The following is a 27804-nucleotide window of genomic DNA, read 5'->3' on the forward strand; positions in this document are numbered from 1 at the left end:
GTAAATAACACAATCTCAGGTTTTGCAGTGTGATTACATATCCTGCAACACATACCAGCCTTTTTTTTTTTTTTAATTTTACTTTAGACAATGTCTCACTAAGTTGCCCAGGTCAGACTTGGACTTACTTTGTTGCTCAAAATAGCCTCGAACTCATGACTTTCATTCACCCACCCCTAACCTCCCAGGTGCTATGGTCATATTCATAAGGTCCAGGAAAAGGCTAAAGGATTTTCTTCAATATAATGAAAGGCCTATATTTCCATTTTCTAAAATTTCAGAAAGGATTCTGATCAATTTTAAATTATTTCCTTATGCTCTGATGTTGACATGAATCTATAAGCCATTTTTTCAAAGCCTGTGAATGCTCAGAGAGCATGGTGCATTAGTCTCTAGAGTCTAGACCACTTCTGAAGGTTAGGTACAGTCCAGATAATCCCATAGCACCAAAGCAATAAAGTCTAACCTGTGTGTGTTTATCTCCTCCTACGAGTTTATAAGCACACCCCTTAAAGATAAGGATTATGTCTTAACTACATTTGACTTGTCTCAGACTAATTTTTAAAAGTTTTATGACAAACTTTTCGTTAGATTTATTTCACATGTTTGCCTACATGTATGTGTGTGTACAGTATGTGTGCCTGGTACCCACAGAGGTCAGAAGAGGGCGTTGGATACCCAGGAACTGGAGTTACAGATGGTTGCAAACTATCATGTAGTTACTTGGGACTAAACCAAAGTCCTCTGCAGGAGCAGCAAGTGTTCTTAAATAATAATTATGTAAAGTAGATGATTAAAAAAAAAATACGGCAACAGAAATGGCCAGTTGTTGTTGGTGGACCTGTTTAATCCCAGGGAGGCAGAGGTAGGTGGATTTTGATGACTTCGAGGTCAACCTGGTCTACAGAGCTAGTCCCAGGACAGCCAGGGCTACAGGTGATGGATGGATTCACAGGTGAAGAATACAAGTTCCTTAAGCAAGTCTCTAGGACCCGTTTGCGTTGGTCTTCACTTTATTTTCAACAGTGTACCAGCTCAGGCACGGTAGGAGTGGTAGTAATCTTGCTTTCCCCTAGAATGAGTATTTTGGCGCATAAGAAAGCCAAGGCCAAATGAAGTGAGCTATCTGCCTTGGAGAGGCGGGGTACAGCGTGTGTCCTGTTCAGGGATGGTGGGTCACAGGAATCCTGCTGCAGCTCCTGAGAACCGCAGGCGCCAGTCTGTCCTCCGCACCGCCAGGGAGCGCTGTGGCGTGCGCGGTCCCTCCCGGATTGGCGGGGCGCCGCTCTCTGGGCGGGGCATAGAGGCGGTAAGCGGACTTGCGGCGGGCCGCTTCGGCTTCCCTGGCCTGCTCTCTCCGCAGCTTCCCGCGCGTTCAGCCGGCCACCATGGGGAAGCGAGACAATCGCGTGGTGAGTATTCGACGGAGAAGACGGAGGAGTGAGGCGGGGCCGGGCGGTAGGCGAGCGAACAGAAGCCGTCGCCCGTCGCGGCGGGGCTGGAGGCCGCGTCGCACTTGGGGCCCCGAGACCCCCGCCGTGCGGTGCGCGTGCGCCTTGCTCGTCCTCAGCGTCCTGCTCGGCGGGCCCTGGGGCCTGTCGCCCCGCAGCGGTAAGGGCTGTGAGCGCGGGGCGGGCGCCGCCTTTGCCGAGAGGCCCAAACCCAGCGCAGCACGACCGCGGGGATGGGGGTGGGGTGCAGGGATGAGGGCTTTGGGGGTAGTCTAGATTCCTGTGCCCTCGGAAGTTAGTGACTTCTGAACCCAAGTTTCCATCTATGGTAATGGGGGGTCCTCCTTAGTCACAGCTTGACCACAAAGGCAACTGCCCGAGCGAACGCGCGTGGGTACCTAAAGAGCTGCCAGGGAAAAGATGTGTTCCCCACGTCTTAAAAACGACAACCACCACCACCAAAACGTCCGTTTTAGTTCCTTGTCATTCCGTCGTGGAAACTTGGTGGTCGCGAACCTTGTTTACGCTGTTCAGGAATGTACTTTCCTCCTGGCTTCAGGACAAAATCACGCGTCTGATCTGGACCATAGAATAGAGTTGAAATGGTCCATGTGCGTGGGCACCCTGAGTTCGATGTAGTAGTGCTTGGGCTCTCTTAATGGCCTCTCAGGCTTAGAAATCATCTCACCTGCTTCCTGGAGAATTTCAGTTTTGCTGTTATTAAGGATGCTATCGTTGTTTTAGAGATGAAAGGATTGCTTACAGGCATAGTTTCTTACTGAATCCAGACTGCTTCATTTTACTGGAAATTTTTCATTTATACATTCCCTAAGGAATTTTCAAAGCATACGAAATTAGTTTCGTTTAGTGGAGCGTTTTGACAACTCTGTTCTTCTGTTGTCATCGCACAATATGTTCTGGTAGCATATTGTTTGTACTTCAAAGATTCTAAGACTGAAAACATTGCATCAAAAGGTAGGAGGTGTAGGAGATGTAATACATAGAGGACAGACAAGGATGCTTAAACTGTGACCAGATGTATAATTTGCTACTTGGTTCAGTACCTCATGGATCTGGATCCCTTCCCCCACCTCAAAGTCTCACTTTTTAACAGGACTTTTAAACCACAGATATCCTATATATCCTGGTCCCACACATACACAGCTTCTCCATCATCAACATCCCCCACAGTAGAGATACAGGTGAACTTGGGGTTTATGTTTCAGGAATCGCGTGATCCTGTGCTCCTGTGCATTGTGTGTCTTTGGACACATTACTAATGATATCAACCATTATGATGCATTGTTACCACTTTGAAAGACTCTGCTTCAGTCACACCTGCCCCTCAATCCACCACAATCACCGGTCTCTTTACTAGCACCATAGTTTTGCTAGGACTAGAGTTTGAGTGTCTACCTCTGAACATACTAGCTGTTTTGATGTTGGTTGTTTTCTAGAAATTGGCAGTCCAGTTCTTTTTCTTGCATTGATGATGCCCTCATAGTTTTAAAGATTATAGGCTTGGGGATTAAAAAACAAACAAACATAAACCAGCCAAACCTTTAGAGGTTAGGAGCACAGGTTGCTGCCTGCCCGCCCGCCCTCCCTCCCTTCCTCCCTTCCTTTCTTCCTATTAATGTTTGCTTGTTTGTTTGTTTCTTTGTTTGTTTTGAGGCAGTCTCTATGTTTGTCCCTGACTGACCTGGAACTTTGTAGACTAGGCTGGCCTGTGCCTGCTTCTGCCTCTGGAATATTAGGATTAAAAGCAGGAGCCACCAGGCCTAATATGTGCTGCTCTTGCAGAGGACTCAAGTTGAGTTCCCAGCACCCACATCAGCCCTCTGTAATCCAGCTCTAGGAGATCCAGTGCCTTCTGATATCCTTGACAGCTCACATGCACACGGGAGCACAGATACAAATTAAAAACAATCAGAAAACCTCTTTTTTGGTTTCATGTTGAACAGTTGTTTTGGTTTTATTCATATTTATTTATTTTGTGTGTATGTGTGCACACCTTCCACAGTAAGCTTATGAAGGCCAGCAAGCAACTTGCAAGGATTTTTCTTCTTCTACCATGTAGATTACCAGGATCAAACTCAGGTTATCAGGCTTGGGTATAGAAGTGTTTTTGGTGAGTTGAGCTATCTCTCTCTCGGTAATTTTTATTTTGTTCTGTTGTGGGGTTTGTTTGTTTTAGAAGTTGTAGTTACAGCTTTTGAAGCTACTGAGAACCAAACTTGAGTCCTTTAGAAGTATGCACTTTGACCTATGAGCCATGTCTCCAGCCCTTCTTAGAGAAGCTTTGGGTTCACAGAAGAGTGAATAGAAGGGCCGAGAGTTCTGTGCTTGTGTGAAAGCTTGGCTGCCTACATTCCCACACCTGGACAGCCTCCTGTTACCAGTATCTAGCAAGACCAGGGTACTTTTGTTACAGTCCTGCATTGTTTGACACATTGTCCTCCAGGATCACAGATAACATTACGAATTTTTTGTTTTGTTTTTTTCTCGAGATCATTTTAACTGGCCATTTTATTCTTGGTATCTGTAAAGGACTGAAGTTCACAGCCTTAGTACCTGTTGTTTTCTGGATGCTTGCTTCATATTCTTTTTGATAACCTGTGCCCTCTAAAGTAGATCTATCCTCTAGGTAAACGTAGATAGAGCAGCGGCTCAGTCTGCTCGTCCCTTTAGCATTGTACTGCAGTGTTCTTGGTGCCTGCCCACATGTATATTCCCTTGAGTTACAATAACAAATCATTTTCTTTTACTTGAACTCATGCAACAGTTTGGAGCCACAGACAGTTATAGTCATATATAATATGAATGTGTGACTTACAAAGTCAAAGTATTTGTTTTTGTAATTTTCTATTACATTTAATTTGTGTGTGTGCCAGGAGACACCTTTCCAGAGTCAGTATTCTCTGTTCACTGTGTGGGTCCCAGAGAACAAACCCAGGCCTTCAGGCTTGGAATTGGAAGCACATGCCTCTACTCACTGAGGCATCTCTCCAGCCCAGGCTGCGCTATTTAAAATGATCAAGTTGGGTGAGTGCAATGGCCGAGTGATCAAGAGCACTGGCTGCTCTTCCATAGGACACAGGTTTGCTTCCCAGCACCTGCATGGCAGCTTACAACCTCTCAAGAACTCTGTTCCAAGGCATTTTAAGCCCTCTTCTGATCTCCATTGGCACTAGGCACCAGAGGCAAAGAGAGTGTAAGATTCCCTGGACGAGGATTTTCAGCCATTTAAGAGCTGCCACAAGGTTTTGGGAACTGAACCAAGATCCTCTGCAAGAGAAGCAAATGCTCTTACTTGCTAAGCCATTTCCCCAGCAGTTAGTGTTTCTCTTACCAAAGTAGTGGATTACTTCACTTAATCTTCAGCATATAAAATGGGGTGAAGGGGATGGTCTGGAGAGAAGGCTCGGCAGTTAAGAGCACTGACTGCTCTTCCAGAGGACCCCAGTTCAATTCCCAGCAACCACATGTTGGCTCACAACCATCTGTAATGGGATCCGATGCCCTCTTCTGGTGTGTCAGAAGAGAGTGACAGTGTACTCACATAAATAAGTAACTCTTTAAAAAAAAAAAAAAAAAAAAAAAAAAAAAAAAAGAATTCATCCTACTCCTGAAGAGGACTAGAACTGGGTTCCTAGCACTGACATGAGATGATCCACAGCCATCTCTAACTCCAAGTGGTCCAACACCAGCTATCTTCTGTCCTCCACAGGCTTCTGTACTTGAGTGCACATGCTCTCAAACACATACACATAATCAAAAATAAAATAATTGAGGGGAATATCTCCTCATTTTGGTGTTACATGCATTTATATTTTGTTATTTATTTACTAAAATGCTATTGTTTATTTTTTTACAACTGAGTTTCCTTTTCACTTCAGAACCTTGGAAATCTTTCCAAATCACAAAAGCTATAGATCTACTTTTCAGTGACTACATAATATTTCATTTAGGAGGTACACTTCAGTATATTTCTTGAATCCTAATTTGATGATGGCATGGGTGTTTTCATTTTTTGCTGTTGTGGTAATTTAGTTGGGATGGTCTTTTTCTATAGTTGCGCTGTTTGGAAATAATTTTATAGTTTTAGACTTAGAATGTTTTGCCATTAGGTTCTACTAAAGTAACTGCAGTTAAGAGTGCTGAGTGCTCTTGCAGAGAACCTGGGTTTGATTCCCAGCACTCATAACTCACAAACTCTTGTAACTCCGTTCCAAGGATCTGATGCCCTTTGCTGGCCTTCAAGGACACCTTTGCACATTGTGTACACACAAGCAGACACATACACCTAAATTAAAACAGTAATGTCATGATCTGTATTTGCCAGTGTTTACAAGTGTTGGCTTTAGCTTGTGTGATGTGAATCAGCAGCATTGTTAGTGAGTTGACAGCTCTGTTACTTGAGAATGTATGTTTATATAAAAACAAATGAACAAAAGTTGTGGGATTGGGAGATGACTTAGGACAGGGCCTGCCATGCAAGCCTGAGGACTTAATCCCCAGAAGCCATGTGAAGAGCCAGGTGCACTGGTGTGCATCTTTAATCTCAGCATTGGGGTAGGGGTTGAGACAGGAGGATCTCGGCCTCGCTAGCCGGTGTAGTGAAATTCATGAGGTCCAGGCTCAGCGAGAGACCCAATATCAAAAATAAGGTAGAGAGCAAATGAGGAAGACACCCTGCCATGTCAGCCTGTGGTTACCCAGGCACACACAGTGTCTCTCTATTTTCATTGCATTTGATACCCATATCTTGTCTTGATTCTCTAATATTCCCTAACATTAGGAAATTTTAATATTCCTTCCTGCTTGTAAGAAACTTACGTCAGAGATTGTGGTCAACCAAGTAGTTAGGCAGTATTGTTTTTGTGGAAGTAATTTGCTGGTCAGTTGTGGTTTTTGTATTGTTTACTCTGCCAGAGAAATCTGGAAGTCTGTCACATTTGTTACATAGGTGGAAATGTTGGTCATTTTTACAAGTTTTTATAAAGTACAACAAATGTTAAGTAGTAAGAGAGGCCTTAAAATTAACATAAGAGTAATTGCCTTTAGCCTAAGTTCTTTTTTTATAAAGTTAATTACTTTGCATCCTGGTCACAGACACTCCCCCCCCACCCCCCAATCCGCCTCTTTCCCTTCTCCTCAGAAAAGAGGAGCCTTCCCTTCTCCTCAGAAAAGAGGAGGCCTCCCATGGATATAAACCAGCCTTGACATACAAAGTTGCAATAAGACTGGGTGTGTCTTATATTGAGGCTAGACAAGGCTAAACCCAGATAGCAAAAAAGGATCCAGAGGCAGGCAGCAGACTCAGAGACAGCCCTTGCTTCTTTAGGAGTCCCACATGGTGACCCAGCTGCACAACTGTTACGTACGTTATGTACGTAACAGTACATAACATAAGTTATGTACGTGCAGAAAGCCTAGGTCCATCCCATACATGCTCTCTGGTTGGCAGTTTAGTCTCTGGTGTCCTTGACCCCTCTGGCTCCTTCAATCCTTCCACAGAATTCTCCAAGCTCCACTTTATGTTTGGCTGTGGGTCTCTGCATCAGTTTTCATCAGTTGCCGAGTGAAGCCTTTTCTGATGACAGTTATGTTAGGCTCCTGTCTGCTAGTATAGCAGAATAACATTAATAGTGTCAGGGGTGCCCTCCCACTCATGGCATTGGTCTCAACTGGGCCCTTCCCTCAAATTCTGCTCCATCTTTTAACCCCTGCACACCTTGTAGGCAGAACAAATTGTAGGTCAAAGCTTTTGTGACTGGATTGGTGTCCATCTTGCCTGGTAACCGAAGATGGCTGGTTCAGTCTTGATATTCCCTATTGCTAGGAGTCTTAGCTATGATCACCCTCATAAATGCCTGGGAGTTTTTATTGTCCTAGGTTTCTAGCTCTTCCCAGAGATGTGCTCTTCCCTTCCCCCACCCCAGGATCCAGTTCTCTCTCCTAGTACTCTCTTCCTTCATCCCTCCATCCCTCCTGTTCCATCCATGCCCCTCCCCCACCCAGTCTCCAGTCCCCTCCCTCCATCCACCCCCATGTCTAATCTGTTTCCCTTCTCACTGAGATTCAAACCCCTCCACACACACACCCTCCTACCTTGAGCCCTCCTTTTTACTTAGCCTCTTTGGGTCCTTGAGTTATGGAATGGTTTTTCTTTACAGCTGATACCTACTTACAGGTGAGCACATTCCATGTTTGTCTTTCTGGATCTGGGTTACCTCATTCAGGATGAGCTTTTCTAGTTCCGTCTATCTACCTGCAAATTTCATGATGTTGTTTTTAATAATTGAGTAATACTCTATTGTGTAAATATGCCACGTTTTCTTTACTCGTTCTTTGGTTGTGGGACGTCTAGGTTGTTTCCAGTTTCTGGCTATTACGAATCAAGCTGCTGTGAACGTCATGGAGCACGTGTCCTTGTGGTAGAGTGGAGCATCTTCTGTGTATATGCCGAGGAGTGAGTAGTATAGCTGGGTTTTCTGAGTTTTCTGAGAAACTACCAAATTGATTTCCAAAGAACTATCCAAGTTTGCCTTCAAACCAGAAATAGAGGGCTGTCACCCTTGCTCCACATCCTCATCAGCTTGAACTGTGGCTTGAGTTTTTGAACTTAGCCATTCTGACGGGTGTAAGATAAAATCTGAGTTGTTGTCATTTGCATTTCCCTGGTGACTAAGGATGGTCACCTTTTTTTTTTTAAGTGCTTCTTTGGCAATAGATTCCTCTGGAGAATTCTTTGTTTAGATCTGTACCCAATTTTTAATTGTGTTATTTGGTTTGTTGGTGTTTTAACTTTTTGAAAAAAATTATACATATATGTGTGTGTGTGTGTGTGTGTGTATATATATATATATATATATATATATATATATATATATATATATGAGAGATATTAGCCCTCTGTCAGATGCAGAGTTGGTGAAAATCTTTCCCTCCTCTATAGGTTGATTGGTCCTTTTGATGGTGTCCTTTGCCTTAGAGAAGCTTTTCAATTTCATGAGGTCCCATTTATTAATTGTCAATCTTAGTAGCTGAGCCATTGGTGTTCTGTTTATGAAGTTGTCTCCTGTGCCAGTGTGTTCAAGACTATTCCCTCACTTTCTCTTCTGTCAGGTTCAGTGTACTGGTTTTATGCTAATAGTATCTGTGGACCACTTGAACTTGGGTTTTGTGTAGGATGATAGATAAGGATTAATTCGAATTCCTTTCTTCTACATTCAGACAGACAGTTAGACCAGCACCATTTTTTGAAGATGCTTTCTTTTTTTCCATCGTATAGTTTTGGCTTCTTACCAAAGGTCAAGCATCCATAGGTGTATGGGTTTACTTCTGGTTCTTCTGTTTGATTCTATTGATCAACCTGTCTTGTTTTTATGCCAGTACCATGCAGTTTTTATTATTAATTTGTAGTACAGCTTGAAATCAGGGATCATGATACCTCCAGAAGTGCTTTTATTGTGTACAGGATTGTTTCAGCTGTCCTGGGTTTTTGCTTTGAGTGTTGTTCTTTCAAAGTCTATAAAGAGCTGTGTTGGAATTTTGATGAGGATTGTGTTGAATCTGTACACTGCTTTTGGTAGGATGGCCATTTTTACTATGTTAATCTTACTGGTCTATGAGTGTGAGAGATCTTCCCATCTTTTGGTATCTTAAATTTCTTTTTTGAAAGATTTGAAGTTCTTGTCATGCAGGTCTTTTGCTTTCATGGTTAGAGTTACATACACCAAGATATTTTATGTTATGTTTGGCTAGTGTGAAAGGTGTTATTTCTTGAGCTAATTTTGTATCCAGCCACTTTGCTGAAGGTGTTTATCAGCTGTAGGAGTTCCCTGGTAAAATTTTGGGGTCACTTATGTATACTATCATATCATCTGTGAATAGTGATACTTTGACAACTTCCTTTCTAATTTATATCCCCTTTATATCCTTTAGTTGTCTTATTGCTGTAGCTAAAACTTCAAGTACTATAATGAGTGAATACAGAGAGAGTGGACAACTTTGTTCCTGATTTTAGTGGAATTGCTCTTACATTTCTCTGCATTTAATTTGATGTTGGCTATTGGCTTGCTGTACATATCCTTTACTGTGTTTAGTTATGCACTTCGTATCCCTGATCTCTCTAACACTTTTATCATGAAGTCGTGTTGGATTTTGTCAAAGGCTTTCTCAGCATCTAATGAGATGATTATGTGGCCCATATTTCTTTCAGTTTATTTATATGGTGGATTACATTGATGGATTTTTATATGTTGAACCATCCATGAATCTCTTGAGATGAAGCCAAACTTGATCATGGTGGAAAATGTTTTTCCTGTGTTCTTGGATTGTTTGTGAATATTTTACTAGTATTTTTACATCAGTGCTCATAAGCAGATTGGTCTGAAATTCTCTTTCTTGGCTGAGTCTGTGGTTTAGGTATCAGGGTGACTGTGGCCTCATAAATGAGTTTGGCAGTGTTTCTTCTATTTTGTGGAATAATCTGAAGAGGACTGGTGTCAGCTCTTCTTTGAAGGCCTAGTAGAATTCTGTACTAAAACCATCTGGCCCTGGGCCGTTTGTTGTTGTTGTTGTTGTTGGGAGACTTTTAATGACTGCTTCTATTTCCTTAAGGGTCTGTTTAGATTGTTTACCTGATCTTGATTTAGCTTTGGTACTCGTTATGTACCAAGAAAATGGTTTATTTTGTTTAAATTTTTCAGTTTTGTGGAGTTCAGGTTTTTGAAGTAAGAGCCAATGAATCTTTGGATTTCTTCAATGTCTGTTGTCATGTACCCCCTTTTCTGATTTTCTTCATTTGGAACTGTCTCTGCCTTTTAAGTTAGTTTGACTGAGGGTTTGTCTATCTTGTTGATTTTTCTCAAAGAACCAACTCTTGTTGCATTGATTGTTAGTATTTTCTTTGTTTCTAATTTATTGATTTCAACCTAAATTTGATTATTTCCTGCTATCTACTACTCTTGAGGGTTTGCTTCTTTTTGTTCTAGAGCTTTCAGGTGTGTTTAGCCTAAGTTCTTATCATTAGATAGAGGGAAGAAAGAAGAGTTTGTAAACATTTATCAACTTGAATTAAACTTGGGAAAACTGAATATAAAGATCAAGAGGTTGAAACTGAGCCAGGTATGGTGGTGCATGGTTGTAATCATCAGGTGAGGCAGAATCACTCTGCTCCAGGAGAGCCTGCAGCTGCTTAGGGAGAGCCTGTCTCAACAAAACAGATTCTGAATCTACAGCAAATTTTAGGAAATCAACATCTTTGCCAGAAACCATCACTAAACAAAGAAACTTTTGCTTTCTTTTGTCTCAGTGTTTTTGGGGAAAGGGCTCTTTGACATGTATGTTTATTCTACTATAAAATCATTTTTTAAACTGATTTCTCGTGCACAGTATAGGATGTAACTCAGTTGTGTAACTCAGTTGATAGAGCTTCCCTGGCAGGTACAAAGCCTTGAGTATGATTCCCAGCACCATATGAAGTTAGATCTGGTGTGTGTCTGTAATCTCTTTACTCAGAAAGTGGAGGTAGGGGATTAGGATCAGATCCTGGGTCATCTCCCCATTTCCAAGCACACTTTGTTTTCATATAAACATAAAGTCTTGGATATTTCATCCATCTGCCTCTGTTGGGCATTTCAGACGGCAGAGGCTGATACCTTCTTTTCCATAGTATGAAATTTACCTTTTCTTTCTTTCTTTCTTTCTTTCTTTCTTTCTTTCTTTCTTTCTTTTAAAAAAGATTTATCTATTCATTTTATGTGAGTACACTGCAGCTGTCTTCAGACACACCAGAAGAAGGCATCGGATCCCATTACAGATGGTTGTGAGCCACCATGTGGTTGCTGGGAATTGAACTCAGGACCTCTGGAAGAGCAGTCAGTGCTCTTAACCACTGAGACATCTCTCCAACCCTATCTTTTCTTTTTTTAGACAAGGTGTCTGTCACTCCCTTTGGCTGGCTTAGAACTTGGTATTGTAGACCAAACTGGCCTTGAACTCACAGATATCCTCCTGCCTCTTGCTGAGTTTAAACCCATGGGATTAAAGGGGTACCAGCCTTAGCCATTTTAAAGTTCAGTGCCATTAGCTACATTCTCGGTGCTCTACAACCACCTGTCCATTTCCAGAATTGCTAGAATCCCAAGTAAGCTGTGTCTGAGGAAATGATAGCTCTCACGTTTCTCTAGCTAATGAGCTCAGCTCTGTCTTCTGGATTATGGATTTGCTTCTTGCAGGTTTTCCCAGAGGAGGAGCTGTGAAGCCGTCCTGTTGCATTTGTCTTTCCTCAGACCCATCTGGATGCAGTAGTAGAATTTGGTTCTTTAGAAATAGAGTGGGAGGGGCGGTGGGGTTTTTTGTTTTTGTTTTTGTTTTTTGTAGTCATTCATGGATGGATATTAGTTTTGTTCTGCCCTTTGACTGTTGTGAGCACTGGTATTCTGTTAGCGTCTGCTTTGCATTCCTTTGGGTATATGTAGTACCTGGACATGGCAATTGGAGGTTCATGTGAGGATTCTGTGTGTAACTTTGGAGGAGCACCTAAGTTATTTTCTACAACAGCTGTTCCATTTTATACTCCCACCAACAGTATACAAAGGGTCCCCATTTCTTCCCATTTCTAACAGTCCTTGTGATTTTCGAGTTTTTGATAATAGCCTTCCTAGTGATACTGAACATTCATGTGTTTTTGACCATTGTCAGTGTATGAAATGACAATTGGAGGAATATCTGTCCTTTGCTCAGTTTTAAGCTAGATGATGAGAGGTTTTGTTGTTGAGTTGTAGTGACTTTTTGTAAACCCTGGGCATTATTCTCTTATTCTGTATATGATTTGCAGATAGTTTTTCATTCTGCAAATTTTTGTCTTTTCTTTGTTTGGTAATGTACTTTCTTGCACATTGTAAATTTTGTGGGGGGAGGCTGGAGAAATGGCTCAGGTGTTAAGAGCACTGGCTGTTCTAGAGGGCCTGGGTTTGATTCCTGCAGTGACTCAAAACCATCTGTAACTACCATTTCCAGAAGATCTGATGCCCTTTTTATGATCACCACAGGTACTGTATGTACTTGGTGCACAGACAGATATACAGGCAAACATCCATACACATTTTAAATTTTTAAAAATTATTTTGGGTTTGGTTTTGTTTTAAGATAAAATATCATGTAGCCACTCTAGCTCCAAAGTGCTAGAATTGCAGGTCTGTGTCACTATGACTGGCCACATTTTATGAAGTCCTCCTTTTTGTTATTGATTGTCATTTAATTTTGATGTTAATTTGAGAAGACAATTGCCATCAGTGTGACACAGAACTTCCTGGAATAGGAGAATTAACAGTAAAGTAGACCATTTTACTTTGTTTGGTAGTGAGCATGCTGTGTGTGGTCACCCTCACTCATGGGTCACTGGGTTTTAGGACAAGTTACCCCTTAGGCTCCAGTAGGTGAGAGGATCATTATTCACCAAATGTCTGAAAAAGTGCAGCAGCACATGGAACATGGAGTGACTGCTCACCCATAAACAGTCATGGCTTTAGAGATGATATTGGCTTTGTAATACGTTGTTCATGCTCAGTTAGAATAGTATTTATTTATAATAATGCCACTAGATATAAGTGACTTTTCTTAGTGGTTATTTTTAATGGAATTAATTCTTGTTCTTTCCTCAAGGCCTACATGAATCCAATAGCGATGGCTCGGTCAAGGGGTCCGATCCAGTCTTCAGGACCAACAATCCAGGATTATCTGAATCGACCAAGGCCTACCTGGTATTCCTCAGTTTACCTGTTTATAAGTTTAACCTTGCTGCCTTTATTGATTGTTGAGCACATGCCAGATAACAAGTGATTTTTACTGAATTTCAAGAGTTTCATACATGAGTATTGCTTGTATTTATATAGTTTTCATTCTTCTCTCGCCCTGCTCCAGCTCTCTGGTTTCCCTTCCTACTCCTTCTCAAATTCAGGATTTCCTTAATATTGTTAAGCACATACACACCCTATTGAGTTGAATTCATTTTGAATTGCTCATATGCACATGTGGTCAAGGCTGGCCACTTGGCATTGGATGACGTATCAGGAAGTTCATCCCTGAGGAAAACTGACTCATACTCATTTTCTACCCTCACCCCCAGGACATCTGGAGCATCTTCATTCAAGTTGCCTTGTCATCTGGTGTTTGCATTATGCAAACCTTATTTAGGCAACTATATTGTTGAGATTTCATGGGTGCAGCTTCCTTGTTATGTCTAGGAAACAGTACTGTCTCTCGGTGAGCATCCTGGTCCTTTGGCTCTTAAAATCTTTCTGTTATTCTTCTGTAATTTTCCCTGAGCCTTAAGTGTAGAGGTTGCATTGTTGAGGGTGAGAGCTACCCTTATCTGAATATAAGGGTACATATTTAGAATGTAGTTAGAAATTTTATTGGATTAGGAAAATGACAGTACTCAGTTCTCCTCCAGAGTCTTGTCAGCCACAAGTTGTTAGTTATGGTTGCAGTATTATGAATTCTCTCCTAATTGGCCTTAAGTCCAATTAGATAGCTAATGACTACCTCCAAGCTAAAGGTGCCACTCTTGGATATGCCCTCTGATCATTGTGGTTCATGGGCTTTACCACTGCCTTTTCTCCCTTGGGAGCTTGCATAGCACCTTCAGATACTGTGAGAGCCAGTCTGTCCCCAGAAAGTAGGCTCCCAGGTCAGTTCCAGATCGGTAACTCCAAGTCCTGTGTTTGAAGTGTATGATCAGTCTTCAGAGAGGCAATATCCTGTATTGTTTTGGTAGTCTCTCTGGTTCCCCAGCTCATGCCTGGCACTCAGGTTTCATTATGTAATTGATGGCTCCTTCAGATAGCATTATCATTATCACCCTGCGTGGCACGACTCCCCCCCCCTTTTTTTTTTAAGATTTATTTTATGCAAATGAGTACACCATCATTGCTCTCTTCAGACAGACCAGAAGAGGGCACCAGACCCCATTACAGATGGTTGTGAGCCACCATGTGGTTTCTGGGACTTGAACTCAGGACCTCTGGAAGAGCAGTCAGTTCTCTTAACTGCTGAGCCATCTCTCCAGCCCACAATTCTCCTTTTTATATTGTTTGTTTCCTTGTTTTTTGAATTTCTTTGTATATCTGGATATTGATCCTCTGTCAAAAATACAGCTGACAGAGATTCTCAGTGGGCTTCTTCACTCGGCTGTTTCCCTGCTCTACCAATATGTAACAGCATGTTTGTTGATTGTTGGTCTTAATTCCTAGACAGATGGAGTTCTGTTCAGAAAGTCATTTTTTGTTCCTGTATCTGTAAGCCACAGCCTGTGCTTTCTTTTAGCAGTTTTAACCTTTCTGATTTCACACTAAGGTCTTTGATTCCATCTAGAGGTAATTTTTGTTCAGGGTAATACACTAAAGTAACATTTAACATGGGCTTTGTTTTGAATATATGATTCACATGCATAAACAACACAGACATTTGAGAACTGGTATAGCTAAAGCAGTTCAAGGAAACCTTTCCTGTCCCTCTCTTCCCTAGCCTCCAAAATGTCTTGCTTAACCTTGCAGAGTCTGTACTATCAGCAATGGAAGCGATTGTGCCCTTCATTGAAATCCCCTTAGAGGTTAGGAGTCACAGGAATATGTACAGTGTTGTTCCCAGCTCATTGGCTCAGGCAGGCCAGTGAGGGAACTGGAGGAGTAGCTCTCATGTCTGTAAATAGATGTCACAGTGACAGGTACTGTTATTTAATATTCTCTCCTTTATTGTTACTGCAGTCCTGAAGTGACCTCTCACCAGCTGTAAGGCACCCTTAGGTCCAGGCAACTGTAGCTGCTGCTCATCATATGTTCTAGGGAGTCCTTCCAGCTCACCGTCCGCCTCCTCTAGTGTGGTTAAGTCTTGTTCTTAACCACTGCAGCATTCCAGAAATGTTCCCCCAAAATAAAGTGTTTCGCTTTAACATGGTAAGAGGGGATGGAATTTAAAGAAGAAATGCTCAAACAGGCGTTTTTGTCTGTGAGTCAGAAGCCTTTTAAAACAACCCATAGGTTGGGTAATTCATAAAAGTACTCGAAGGAGTCTTGGCAGATAATCTTGCTAATGGCAACCAAAGGTACGGTTGAAGAGGCCAGGCGAGGCTTTTAATGCCCTTCCTAACAGAATCACACAAGGTAAACCTAGGTCCCAGCAGGAAGTAGCACAACACATGTAGGACATTGCCAGCCGAGCAGGCAGTTACCTGTAGGTGTTTGGTGCCCGGGATTTTATTGTTGGTTAGTCAGCCTCTGCTGTCACATCCTCAAACTCCACATTCTTGGAAATAAAGAAGATACTCAGCCTAAACTACACCATATCTTCACATATGCAGAGTTTAGGCCAAACTAGCTGCTCTTAACAAGGGAATGGTAAGAGCTCTCCAAAATCCAGTTCCAAGATTGCCCACCTTAGGACACTGGTCCTAAAAGGTAGGGAGTTTCAAGCCTTCTGCATACATTACGTGTCAAGTTTTTTAGATCATGCTCTTACTGGCAAAACAGCAGTTGAATAAAATAGAGTTGACTTGGCTCATCTTAAAGCTTAGAGTTTGTGGCCTGAGATGCCTCACTGTCTTAGACCTTCAGCAGTGCTGTAGAGTGAAGTGCCTGTTAGGTTGTTGTGGGAGTCAATCAGAATAATATTTAGGCAGTCTAGATTTACTGGGCTTTATTATGATTATTGTGAACAAAGAAATTTGGACTATCAATATGAAAGGGAGTCTTAGAATATTAAAATAATATTTACACACATGTCCTGTTTATATTCCTCCACTCACATTGTATCTCTCACTCTGTTTCTAAGGGAGGAGGTAAAGGAGCAGCTGGAGAAGAAGAAGAAGGGCTCCAAGGCTCTGGCTGAGTTTGAAGAAAAAATGAATGAGGTTTGTAAAGAGCATTTCTTAAAGAAATAGACTGATTTTTTTTTGTTATGATAAAAATGAAATGTACTTCAATTGTTTCACTTTAATAAACCAAGAATTTGATCATTGTACTTTCATTAAGGGGTTCTATATTTTATGAATATTACTGTTAAATATTTGAAGACAGGTTTGTGAGTAAATAAATACTTTCTTATAAAAATAAGAGAAGGACTCAGTAAAGGCACTTGCTTGAAAGCCTGGTGCTCTGAGTTTGATCTTCAGAACTACATAAACATGGAAGGAGAGAACCACCTCCACTGTTGTCCTCATACCCATGCATGTGTCATACCCACCTAGTAGAAATGTACATTTTTATTACATTTTTTTTAAAGCCCAGGTGTGGTTGCATACACCTTTAATCCCAGCACTCAGAAGGTAGAGGCAGATGGAAATCTAAGTCTGGAGGGTAACCTGGTCTACAAAGCAAATTCCAGGACAGCCAGGGCTACACAGAGAAACCACATTTTACACAGATATGTACACAGGTGAAAATAAGTGAAAATCTTTTGTTTAAAAAGAGGAAGCTGAGATAGGTGAGTGGTAATAAAGAAACGGAGAGGGTTCAGTAACTTGTATCTTTTAACTTTCTTGCAGAATTGGAAGAAAGAACTAGAAAAACATAGAGAAAAATTATTAAGTGGAAATGAGAGCTCATCCAAAAAACGACAGGTAACACCACTTTTTGTTTATTGTCATTTTAATCATTGATTCATAATGATGTATTAATAAATTTATTTGAGAGTCACATCCACTTATTCAGGCTTGTGTTTCTTTCTATTTAGAAAAAGAAAAAAGAAAAGAAGAAATCTGGTAGGGTGAGCAAAAGTTTTCTATTCTCTAAATGTTACAGCTAAGGGCCTGTAAAGCAAAGTAAGAGTGACTGGTCTTTCCTTGTCTGCTAAAGCTAACTTAGACTGTAGATGCATCAAGCAGCCTAGAGGTCCTTTAGCTCTGCTGGGTGGTGATGTTCTCTCAGTGACATGAAAGAAGTGTCAGCGTCCTCATACCATAGTAATGTCTCTGTTGCCGCTGCAGGGGACAGGGTTGCTCATTGCTGTACATGTTGTCGCTTTGTTGAGCTTTTGGGGGAGGGAGATGACTTTTCTAGTTTAGTTTCTAAATCTTATGACTATGGCATCTGTTTCTTAGACACTAGATTGATTTCACTAAGTGCTTGAGAGACTTAGTAAAAGAAACCAATTCCTGCATCTCACAAGCTTTAATTGTTTTGTGCTTGGTCAAGTATTCATCTTCTTCTTCATCGAGCTCTGATTCTTCCAGCAGTTCTTCAGATTCTGAAGATGAGGTAAGATCTGCTGTGATGCTTTTGAAGTAATTGGTACGACTTGAATGTCAGAGGGACTCCTGGTGTGAAATCGCTGCTAGACATGTTGATTTTTTTTTTTTTAAGTTTGCTTCGTTCACTTAAAATAATAGATTCCTTTAAAGATTCTAAAAATGCTTTTGACTCACTACTTAGAATTTCATGCATATAATTCAGACCACTTGACTCTTCAAATAGAAGAGTGGTATGTTACCTTATAAATATGAATTGAGGAAATATGTTTATAAGCTGGTCCTTTCATTATGCTCTGGTCATTACTGCATTTATATTAGTTAACGGGTCAATTATTTTCTGAAACAGAAAGCAAATGCTTCTAAAAATGTTTTATGTAGGATAAAAAACAAACAAAAAGAAGGAAGAAAAAGAAGAGCCGTTGCCATAAGTCTCCGGAGACCTCGGCATCGGATTCCGACTCAGACAGCAAGGTGAGAGTGAGCACTGGACTGCTGAGAGCGAACATTCCGTTCCTCTGTCTGCTTTTCCTGTCTAGCGTCACTTCAGTTAGAAGCAGCAGATTTGATTTGATTTTTGATTTTTTGAGTCAGGGTTTTTCTGGGTAATAGAGCTAGATCAGGCTGGCTTCACATTCATGGAGCTCTGCCTTCCTCTGCATCCCGAGTGCTGGGATTAAAGGCGTGCACCACCATGCCCAACCACATTTGACTTTTGAACTTTGAGGTTCTGCACCAGTCGACTGGTATATTGAGTATTGCACATGTTTTTATCTTTTTATCCCCAAGTACCTTCTTCATATGTATCTTTCTATGTTTTCAAATTTCCATTATTATTGTTTCCCCTATTTTCAAAATAATATTTGTAATTCTAGGCCAAAAAAAAAAAAAAAAAAAAAAAAAAAAAAAAAAAAAAACCCTTGGAAGTTGAGCTGATTACCTTTTGATGACCAGTCAGTCATCTTTCTTTTTTCACCTAAATTTGTTTTGTACTAACTAGAAATGTCAAATTCAATTAATATAACTTTCGTTGAACAGTCTTTTGGTTTCTAAAAGAACTCCACTCACCCGAGGAAGATTTCTTTTGTAGAAAGTGCTCAGTGACTGTTGGTTGTCTCCTGTGTCTTTAAGGCAGCAGTCCAGTGACTGTGATAGCTGGTGCAGTGCTCATGAAAAGCCCGCTGTGCAGCAGGACCTGTATAGGCTTGTGATGCTTCCTTCATTTAACCGTTTCAGCACATGGATGAGGCTGCTTGTTAATCACTAGAGCTAGAGGAATAAGAATGGTAGGCTAGTCAGATTGTTGGATGGCAGAAAACCATGTGGATTATAGACCTCCAGTGTACGTGGCCGCCAGAGACAAGGCAGTGGTGGCATAAAGCCCTATTTTAAAATAAACACATAGGTATCGTTTTAGAGGAACATAGGTTTTATTCAGAGACATAAGAGAAAAGGCCTGTTGTCTTATGTGCAAATATACATAAAATAGGTTGATCTTTTTATTTTCAGAATAAAATGCTGATATTGAAATAAACTTTTATTAGCCATGAATCAAATAATTTTGGGGAGGGCCATACTTACACTGTATTTTCTACATTTAAAAGTTACGTATATTTGTTTAGGATGGTTCAAAAAAGAAAAAGAAGTCAAAGGAAGTAACTGAAAGAGAAAAGGTAACTATTTTTACATTGCCTTGGGGTAGGCTATCATACAACACGTAGATGACTTTAAGAGATAAGCAGTGATGTGTGCCACTTTTCATGTCAGGGATTTCTTTTGTTCTTATGTCGCATGTCATGTAATGAATTTATTTATGAGATGGAGGCTCACTGTGTTGTCCAGACTAGCCTCAAATTCCTGGGGTCTGTGGCTGGGGCTGCAAAATTCCCACTAGGACTTCTCTGTTATTAATGCTGATTGATGTCTATTAAGTAAAAATGTAGTTATTTCCTGATAGTCAGAGCCATTATAAAATAATGGTTGCTCTCATGTTTCAGAAAAGTATATGTGCAACTAAAACGTCGTAATACATAGTAAAAATCTGAAACAGCTGTATTATGATTTTTAAATACTTCAAAGTATGACATACAGAATCTCATATACACACACACTGAGAACAGCCATCCTCATAGTGGCTAAAATTAATAAATGGTTACATTTACTTCTGACTGTTTTCTGTTTTAAAGTTGCCATTCCTTCAGAGGCAGTGATCAAATTGATATGCATGCTTCTCAGTCACATTTATCACTTACATATATGTATTCATAGTAACATTTGGCATTGTAGTTTTCAAAATAGTGGCAAGTTCTGGAACTAGCTTTTTTATTTAGTATTACTATTGACATCCTTGTTGTTTTCAAGTTTATTTCTTTTGTTTACAATAGTCCATTTAGTTATTCTCTAGATTATTTTCAGGTTTTTTTTGTTTTGTTTTTGAGAAGGGGTTTCTCTGTGTTGCCCTGGCTGTCCTGGAACTCACTCTGTAGATCAGGCTGCCTCCCAAGTGCTGGGATTAAAGGTGTGGGCCACCACTGACTGACCAGCTTATTTTCACTTTTTAAAATTTATAGATTTATTTATTTGTGTATCTGTCTGCATGAGTTTGTGTGCACTGTGTCTATTCAGGTGTGTGCCTGTGGAGGCCGGGGGAGGATAAAGGATCTCTGGAACTGGAGTTGTGAGGTGCCTGTTATGGGTAGGGGCGACTAAGCTTGGATCCTCTGCATGAGCAGTAAATGCTCTTAATTTTAACCACTGAGCCATTTCTCCAGCCACCAATTATTTACAGATTTCAGCAACACAAACTGCTGCAGTACATATGTCTTCCTTGACTTTAAAGATTTTATTTATTTGTATTGGTTTAAGTGTATTGCTTGTAGGTATGCATATGCACCATGTGCTTGCCTGGTGCTCAGGATGGCCAGAAGAGGGCGTTAGAGACTCCATAACTGGAATTGCTGGCAGTTGTAAGCTACCGTGTAGGTGCTGTGCACTGAACTAGCAGCAGTTTTCACTTAATCACTGAGCTCTCCCTGGCTCTATTCAGAGGGTATTTTTGCTCCTATGTGTTATTCTTAATTTTTTAATGCATATCTAGGACTGTAATTTCTAGGTCTTCAGAATGTAGATACATTTAATTTAGTTTATCAATTTACATTTCTAAACAGTTGGCTGTACTAGATGTTTGCATAATTTTTAGTTCTTAAAATGTCTATTTAAGTCCCTAAGTACATTATAAAAAATAATTTTAGTGTGTGTATATACAATGTGCATATGATATGGGGGAATGATGCTATGTATCTAGATCAGAAAACAGCTTTGTGAAGTAGGTTCTCTCCTTCTACCTTTATATGAGTTTCTGGTGGTCTTTGTGTTCTGAGCCATTTTGCTGTCCCTAATTAAGATGTTTTCAAAATGTGAATGTAGGAGTTAAAGAGATGGCTTAGTGCTTAAGCATATTTGCTTGTCTTCCGTAGACCTGAGGTTCACAGCGCCCACATTGCATGCCTAACAAGTACCTCTAACCTCAGCTCCAGGGAGTCTGACTCTTTTGGCCTCCATGGATACCTGCACGCGCGCGCGCACACACACACACACACAAATATTCATTCATATTCATATTCATTCTCTCTCTCTCTCTCTCTCTCTCTCTCTCTCTCTTTCTTTTCTGGTGAAACCCTGAGTAGAAACAAAAGGATTAAAATACAGAAGACCTAAATCTTCCATCATTTTGGTTTCTTATGACCTAAAAAATTATATCTGTTAATTTAAAGAAATGCAGACATTATTTTCTAAAGCAGTGGTTCTTAGTCTTCCTAATGCTGTGACCTTTGCTACAGTTCCTCATGTTGTGGTGACCCCTCCACCATAAAATTATTTTTACCGCTACTTCATAACTGTAATTTTGCTACTGTTAGAAATCATTAGTATTTATGTTTTCTGATGACCGCCCCCCCCCCAAGAAAGGGGTCGCAACCCATAGGTTAAGAACCACTGATCTAAATGGATATGTAGTTGCTTCAATTTATTAAATAAAAGCATTGTTTTAGTAGAATTAAAAACTGAAATCCTAGTAAATGTCACCATTTTCAGAAATTTCTAAATTAAGAAATGGGTATTTGTAATAATTAGAAGAATTATTAAATGTAACTTAGAAGCATAAGGTTCGGGGTTGTGTGATGGCTCAGTTGAAGCCTTTGGTGCAGTCAGAACTGAGTCTCGAGTCCTACAAAGTTACAGGAGAGAACAGACTTCCAGAGTTACTCTGACTGTTGCACATGCACACATCTGCTGACAAATAGATACACACACATGACATAAACCTTTCAGTTTGAAAATTAACCATAAAGTTGATTTGGCAGAGTATTATTTCTTAAAATCAGGGTGTTTCTATTTATTTTTGTAGGACACTAAAGGACTCAGCAAAAAGAGAAAGATGTATGAAGATAAACCATTATCATCTGAGTCACTGTCAGAGTCAGACTGTGGAGAGGTGAGTAAAACAAAGTAGTGCTTTTCAAAGTAAGTGTTACAGTTCTTCCAGAAGATATTACATGGCTATCATTTTGATAATTAATCATGTTTTTGTATGCCTACCTGATGTCATATTTTTGATATTATGTAGTCATCTGGGTACATGGAAGAGGCTATATACGATATAGCCAACTCAGATCCAGTCATGGTTAAAGTCAAAAGAAGGATCACGTGTGCTGTTTGTCTTAAACGCACTGTCTGGGCATTGCCAAAGGAGCTACTTTCCCAAGTCATGCTTCTCTAGGCTTCTGTCCTTTGGCATCCGTCTTGCCCAGCTGTCTGTCAACTCTGTCCCTTAGCTCGCTGCTCTCTCATGTTCGTACCTTCCTTGTTTGCTTGTGCCAGTCTCCTTGTTACTTCATTGGTTGTGGTCCGTGGTAATGGCCTCAGACCTGCTACCTCATCTATCTCATCATTGTAGTTTTTACACGCTTTGAAATGAAACTCATAGCTAATATAAACTAGATAACGCCAGCAGTCCCCTAATAGAAAAAAAACAAAGTAAATACCAATGTATAATCTGACAAGATTGTGTTTGGTTGTGTGAGTACTTGACTATGATAAGCTCAGGAGATAAAACCTTCAGTTCAGGCTGGATGGTACCTCACAGGTGGCCTTTGGAAGTCTTTGCCATCAGTCATGTTCTAGAATGGTAGACAAAACCTAGACAAGCTCTCAGAGAACTGTCACCCAGTTGCAAGCAAACAATGTCTACTGTTTTATGTCTGTTCCTTTAATCCTTATTTGCCTTTAGATTGTCATGACATGTTTATGTGTTTGTGTCATGTATTTGTCTATCATGTAGTTATCAAACAGGCATGCCATACAACTGAATTCTTGGGCAGTTTTATCTTCTAGGGCTGCTGTATTTAACATTCATCCAGTATACAATAAGGAAAGTTTAATAACATTTAATATGCATGGGCTTTGGCAACTTTGGATTTAATTTCAATTCAGTGCACCACCCTTTAAAAGATCAAAAGGAAATACAAATGATACAACTGTTACAAGGATTTTAAGCCGCTCTTCTATACAGAGGGCAGTCCATGTGTTTGGCAGTAGAGAATACTGATCGTGATTAAGCTGAAGCTGAGACTCGGGTGCTGTCTGCTTATACTAGGTTATGATACCTTTCCCCAGCTCCTTGCTTGGTTTTGATGCTAAAGGCAGCTCCTAGAGACATTTAAAATCTTAAGTTATGGCTGTTGCTTGTACTGATACATAACAGGAGTCATAAAATGGGGTTTTATAATCAAACATTTCTACATATGACTTGATATATTAGGTATAAGATTAAAATGTACTAAGTACAAATTCCATGTTTGTCTTCTGTTAACAAAAATGTCAACTTTATAGGTGCAAGCAAAAAAGAAGAAAAGCGGTGAAGAACGAGAGAGAACAACAGCAAGTATCTTATGTTTTTATAGACAACAGCAGGCCCACTGTTCTTTAATGAAACATTGATTCAGTACTGGGACGATGTGGTGTCTATCACCTTTGCTTACTGGATAGGAGAAGATCCAGTTGGCTTAGGAAGGGAAACAAGGTTCCCCAGACCCCTTGTAGTATCTTACTGTTAAAAATAGAAGTTCAGACCTGGGCAGAGTGGTGCACACCTTTATTCCCAAGACTTGGGAGGCAGAGGCAGATGGATCTTTGTGAGTTCAAGACTAACTGGTCTACATAGTGAGTTCTAGGACAGGCAGAGAGACCCTATTTTGGCGGGGAGGGGGAAGAAAAGAAATAGAAGTTCAAGGGGCTGATGAAACTGCTCAGTGTGTACAGGAGCTTGCTGACAACCTGAGTTTGATCTCTAAGATACTAGTTGTCCTCTAACCTCCGTGTACACCATGACACACATATACACATAAAATAAATAAAAATATAGTTAGAAAATGGTATCATTTATATATTTAAATACACACATGTATATGCTCCAACTTACATTTGACTCTCAATTTTATTTTTCCTTGTATGAGTGTTTGCCTGAGTGTGTGTGTGTGTGTGTGTGTGTGTATCATGGGGTGCAGAAAAGTATAGGATCCTCTGAAACTAGAGTTTTCCTATAAGTGCTAGGAGCTGAGTCTAGGTCCTTTGCAGGAGTAGTTAGTGCTCTTAACCACTGATCCAGATCACCAGCTCCTGTTTAACTTTCTTAAACAATAATAAAATATGGTGATTACCTCAGTCTCCTAGAAGAAATTATTTACAAGTCAGCCAAACCTAGAATAATAAAAGGTTTCTAAAACGTACTAGCTGCAATGAGAAATATACTAGAAGTGCAACATGGAATGGGTAACTAATTATCATATTCTTTTAAAAACAGCCCTGCCGTTATGCAAATCGATAGAAGGGAAAGAAGGGGGTTTAAGGAAAGGGAATGTATTCAAATGAGAAGCAAGCCAGAAAAAGAAACTAGCTAATAACCTCCAGAGAGTAGCACAGACCTTCTCTGTGAAGTAAGGGTCCTCTAGGTGTGAGAAGTGGCCTTTGAAGGCTTTCTTAAGGACAGGTAAAAGGAAGGAGAGCATTTTCATTTGTATGCCTGGGTTCATCATTTCCTAGAACTTCATAGCTCTTAGTATTAGGACTGCCTCTGAAACACCAGCTTCACTTGGGGAGACATGATTCTCAATCACTTTCTGTATTTTGTGACCATGGTTACAAGAAACACTTTTTTCCAAGTGGAAAATAATTTGTGTGGCTGTTCTGGGCTGTCATTTTGATTGATTGATTGATTGATTGATTGATTAGAAAAACATTTGGCTAGGTCTAGGGTAGACTTTAGCACTCTTGTTCTTTGAAGTGCTGTATGTTTGTTACCAGCCTCTCTACCAGAACAATCTAGTTCTTCAAGATTCCGTAGAGTCTGCGATAGGTAGAAGTATATATGTGGACAACAGTGAGCAGCTAAAGAAGGCCACCCCAGGCCTGTGGAGGAAACTCCACGGGAATGTGCTTCCTTCACCAGCACCACAGTAAATAAGTGCTCAGAGGTCTTTGGCTTCTTTGTGAAATGTGTTTAAGTACGTGCTTTTAAATGGAAAGCTCTCGGGGGCTGGTTGTCCCCTGGTGACAAGAGCACTTGCCATGCACAAAGCTGTGGCTCCTTCTTCAACAGTTCCCCAGCAGGCAAGCTGCGAGATTCTTCTGTAGCAGGAGCAGACGAGACGGAGCTCTGCCTTCCTTACCTGGGCTCTAGCCTCTTGAAGTATCTGCTTCTTGAAATTATGCCTTCTGCAGCAGAAGCACTCAGAAGGCTTGGAGCCTAAACTCTAGCACCCTTCAATCCACTAACAATTTGACTGTTTTTCTAGGCAGCAATTTTCCTATAAAAATTAGGCATTTGGTTGGATGTTGTGGTGTATGCCTGTATCAGGGGTTCAAGGTCATCATTGGCGACATAGCATATTCAAGGCCAGCCTGAGTTAAATGAGACCCTATCTCAAAAAACAAAGACAAAAAACATGTGTTTTATTAAATAAAATATCAATTGATATTGATGTTTCATTAAATATCTATTCATTTTTAAATATCAATATTTAAAATATTGATATTGTAAATTGATACTAACATTTGTCTTATTAAATAAAATATCAATTGATGTTTCATTAAATAAAATATCTATTGATATTTTTAAATATCAATATAAAATATCTATTGATATTTAATAAACATGTTTTTTTCAGTATATCAATGTTTTATATTAATGAAATGGTACTAATAACTAATGTAGTGTTCCAACCTAAACATACTGTGTCCTTAAAAACCTGCCATTTGTGCCTTGCTGCATGTGTCTTTCCTGCATTAGAGCTTTTCCTTTAGAAGCTGTCTAACATGAAATGTAGTGGTTGGAGGCATAGTCCAGTAGTCTTTTCTGTAGCAGTTTCTGTTGGGAGCTGTAATGTTCCATTGACTCAGGTTTTTCCCTGTCTTTGAGACCCAGCAAGAACTCTCGTCCTGATAGTTGTGGTTATTGAGGCTGTTTTAGAAAGTCTGCCTAGTGTGCCTGCTTCTTCGGTAGTTTATAGTAAGTAGCTTAGATGTAGAAGTGATGGTGTTCTTAACTGGCATGGTTTTAAGTGGGCACAGTAATAACGCCTGCCATGGAATTATTCTTACAGGACAAAGCCAAAAAGAGAAGGAAGCATAAGAAGCACAGCAAGAAGAAGAAAAAGAAGGCTGCCAGTTCAAGCTCAGACTCGCCGTAGCATCCAGGAAGACCAGGGTCCTTACTGAGTGCAATGTCAAAGGAGCTCTCAACTGTGAAGATGATAACATACTTAGTGACGTGCATGAATTCCCTTGTTTTTAGACTTGTCCTGGACTAGTCAGTACCACTTGGATTCCGCTGTGTGGAGGGCCATGATTGTTGCCTGCTGCTTGAACACCTTTTCCTCTTCCAGTGCTTGGCGACTCTGGGAGATAGTACTTTGCAGTCATGCTAGTGGTTAAGGTATTTGGAATAAAGCTAATATTTTTTGCTAGAAGTACTTAAGAATAAATCAACAGAAACTGAATCTGGATCCATCTTTTAAGATGTAACCAGAAGTAATGAGATGGCTCTAGTAAAAATGTTCAAAGTAGGGATTAGATGAATATTTCAAAATCCTTACTCTGTAGATAAGTATATTTTAATTTTTCCCCATGTATACTTTGATTTACTTGGGGAAGGAGCTTTTAAAGAGGGGGTGGTTTGCTATCTTTTTAGCTACCAGAACAGCGTGCCTTTGATCTCACACACCCTACTTTTGTGGACACAGTAGCCATGCTTCCTGGGAGGACAGAGCTGGGCACCATCAGTCCTGCCCCCGACTGAGGTTAATGACATCCGTAGACTTTGGTGTATGCTGCTTTGAATGAACCAGAGATACCCTGCACTTTGCAGCATGAGAAAGCCCCCAAAGCTCTGGAATTTACCTCCACATCAATAATAACTGAATGTTTTTGGGTTACATTGTGTTACGTCATTTGAATTCATTTCGACTACACTTTGGCTTTGGAGAGGGATTGTTTAGTAGACACTGGTACTTTCTGGGCTTGATAGCTCACAATTCTAAAGCGCATGTGCTATACAAGTTTTAACCAGTCAGGAGATTTTTACGTAGCCAGTGATAGATACTTTATGTTTCGTATAAATTTTGTTTCGGCTGCAGTGTTTAGCTTTTAAGTAACTCTTGCTGTCTTAAGTTCATAACTGTTTAATGGCACACTTACAAGATATTTAGCATGTAAAAAGCAGGACTTTGGTTTTTGTTTTTAACGGCTTCATATTGAAGCTGAGACTACCACAAACAAGTTGAGTGGCAGGCCTGGGATGCTGTATCTTGTTACATAAAGCTATTGCCAGAATCTTAGTAAACACATGTTTTAAAAGTTTGTTGTCTTTGTATATCAATAACAGATTGTGACATGTCAACTTACGTGAGAACTACATTACTGGTCTTCCTGTGTCATGATTCCTAAGATTTTGTGCTTCGTGTCTCTGCTGAATGATTAGGAATGCTAAAGGCCTTGATAAGTCACTTTCAGTTTACACTTTTATATAATCTGGTTGTGAAATAC

At 40.3% G+C, this 27804-nt stretch overlaps 1 protein-coding gene across 2 annotated transcripts; it reads left to right on the forward strand.

The window, feature by feature from the left end:
* The first annotated feature begins 1261 nt into the window (after positions 1-1261).
* Positions 1262-27675, forward strand: Fam133b (family with sequence similarity 133 member B). Of its 2 annotated transcripts, none has more exons than XR_013103897.1 (11): positions 1262-1412; positions 13128-13225; positions 16293-16371; positions 17005-17079; positions 17193-17225; positions 17654-17716; positions 18088-18180; positions 19329-19379; positions 22112-22198; positions 23596-26269; positions 26364-27675. XR_013103897.1 is itself a non-coding variant. In XM_076913069.1 (11 exons), the coding sequence occupies exons 1-11, from the start codon at positions 1389-1391 to the stop codon at positions 26390-26392; spliced, it is 684 nt and encodes a 227-aa protein (XP_076769184.1). In that variant the 5' UTR covers positions 1262-1388; the 3' UTR covers positions 26393-27675. The 2 variants fall into 2 exon arrangements, 1 of the variants encoding a protein (XP_076769184.1); XM_076913069.1 differs by having other exon boundaries at positions 23596-23647.
* Positions 27676-27804: the final 129 nt, after the last annotated feature.

The sequence above is a fragment of the Arvicanthis niloticus genome, chromosome 15, assembly GCF_011762505.2.
Source record: "Arvicanthis niloticus isolate mArvNil1 chromosome 15, mArvNil1.pat.X, whole genome shotgun sequence".
Taxonomy (NCBI): Eukaryota; Metazoa; Chordata; class Mammalia; order Rodentia; family Muridae; genus Arvicanthis; species Arvicanthis niloticus.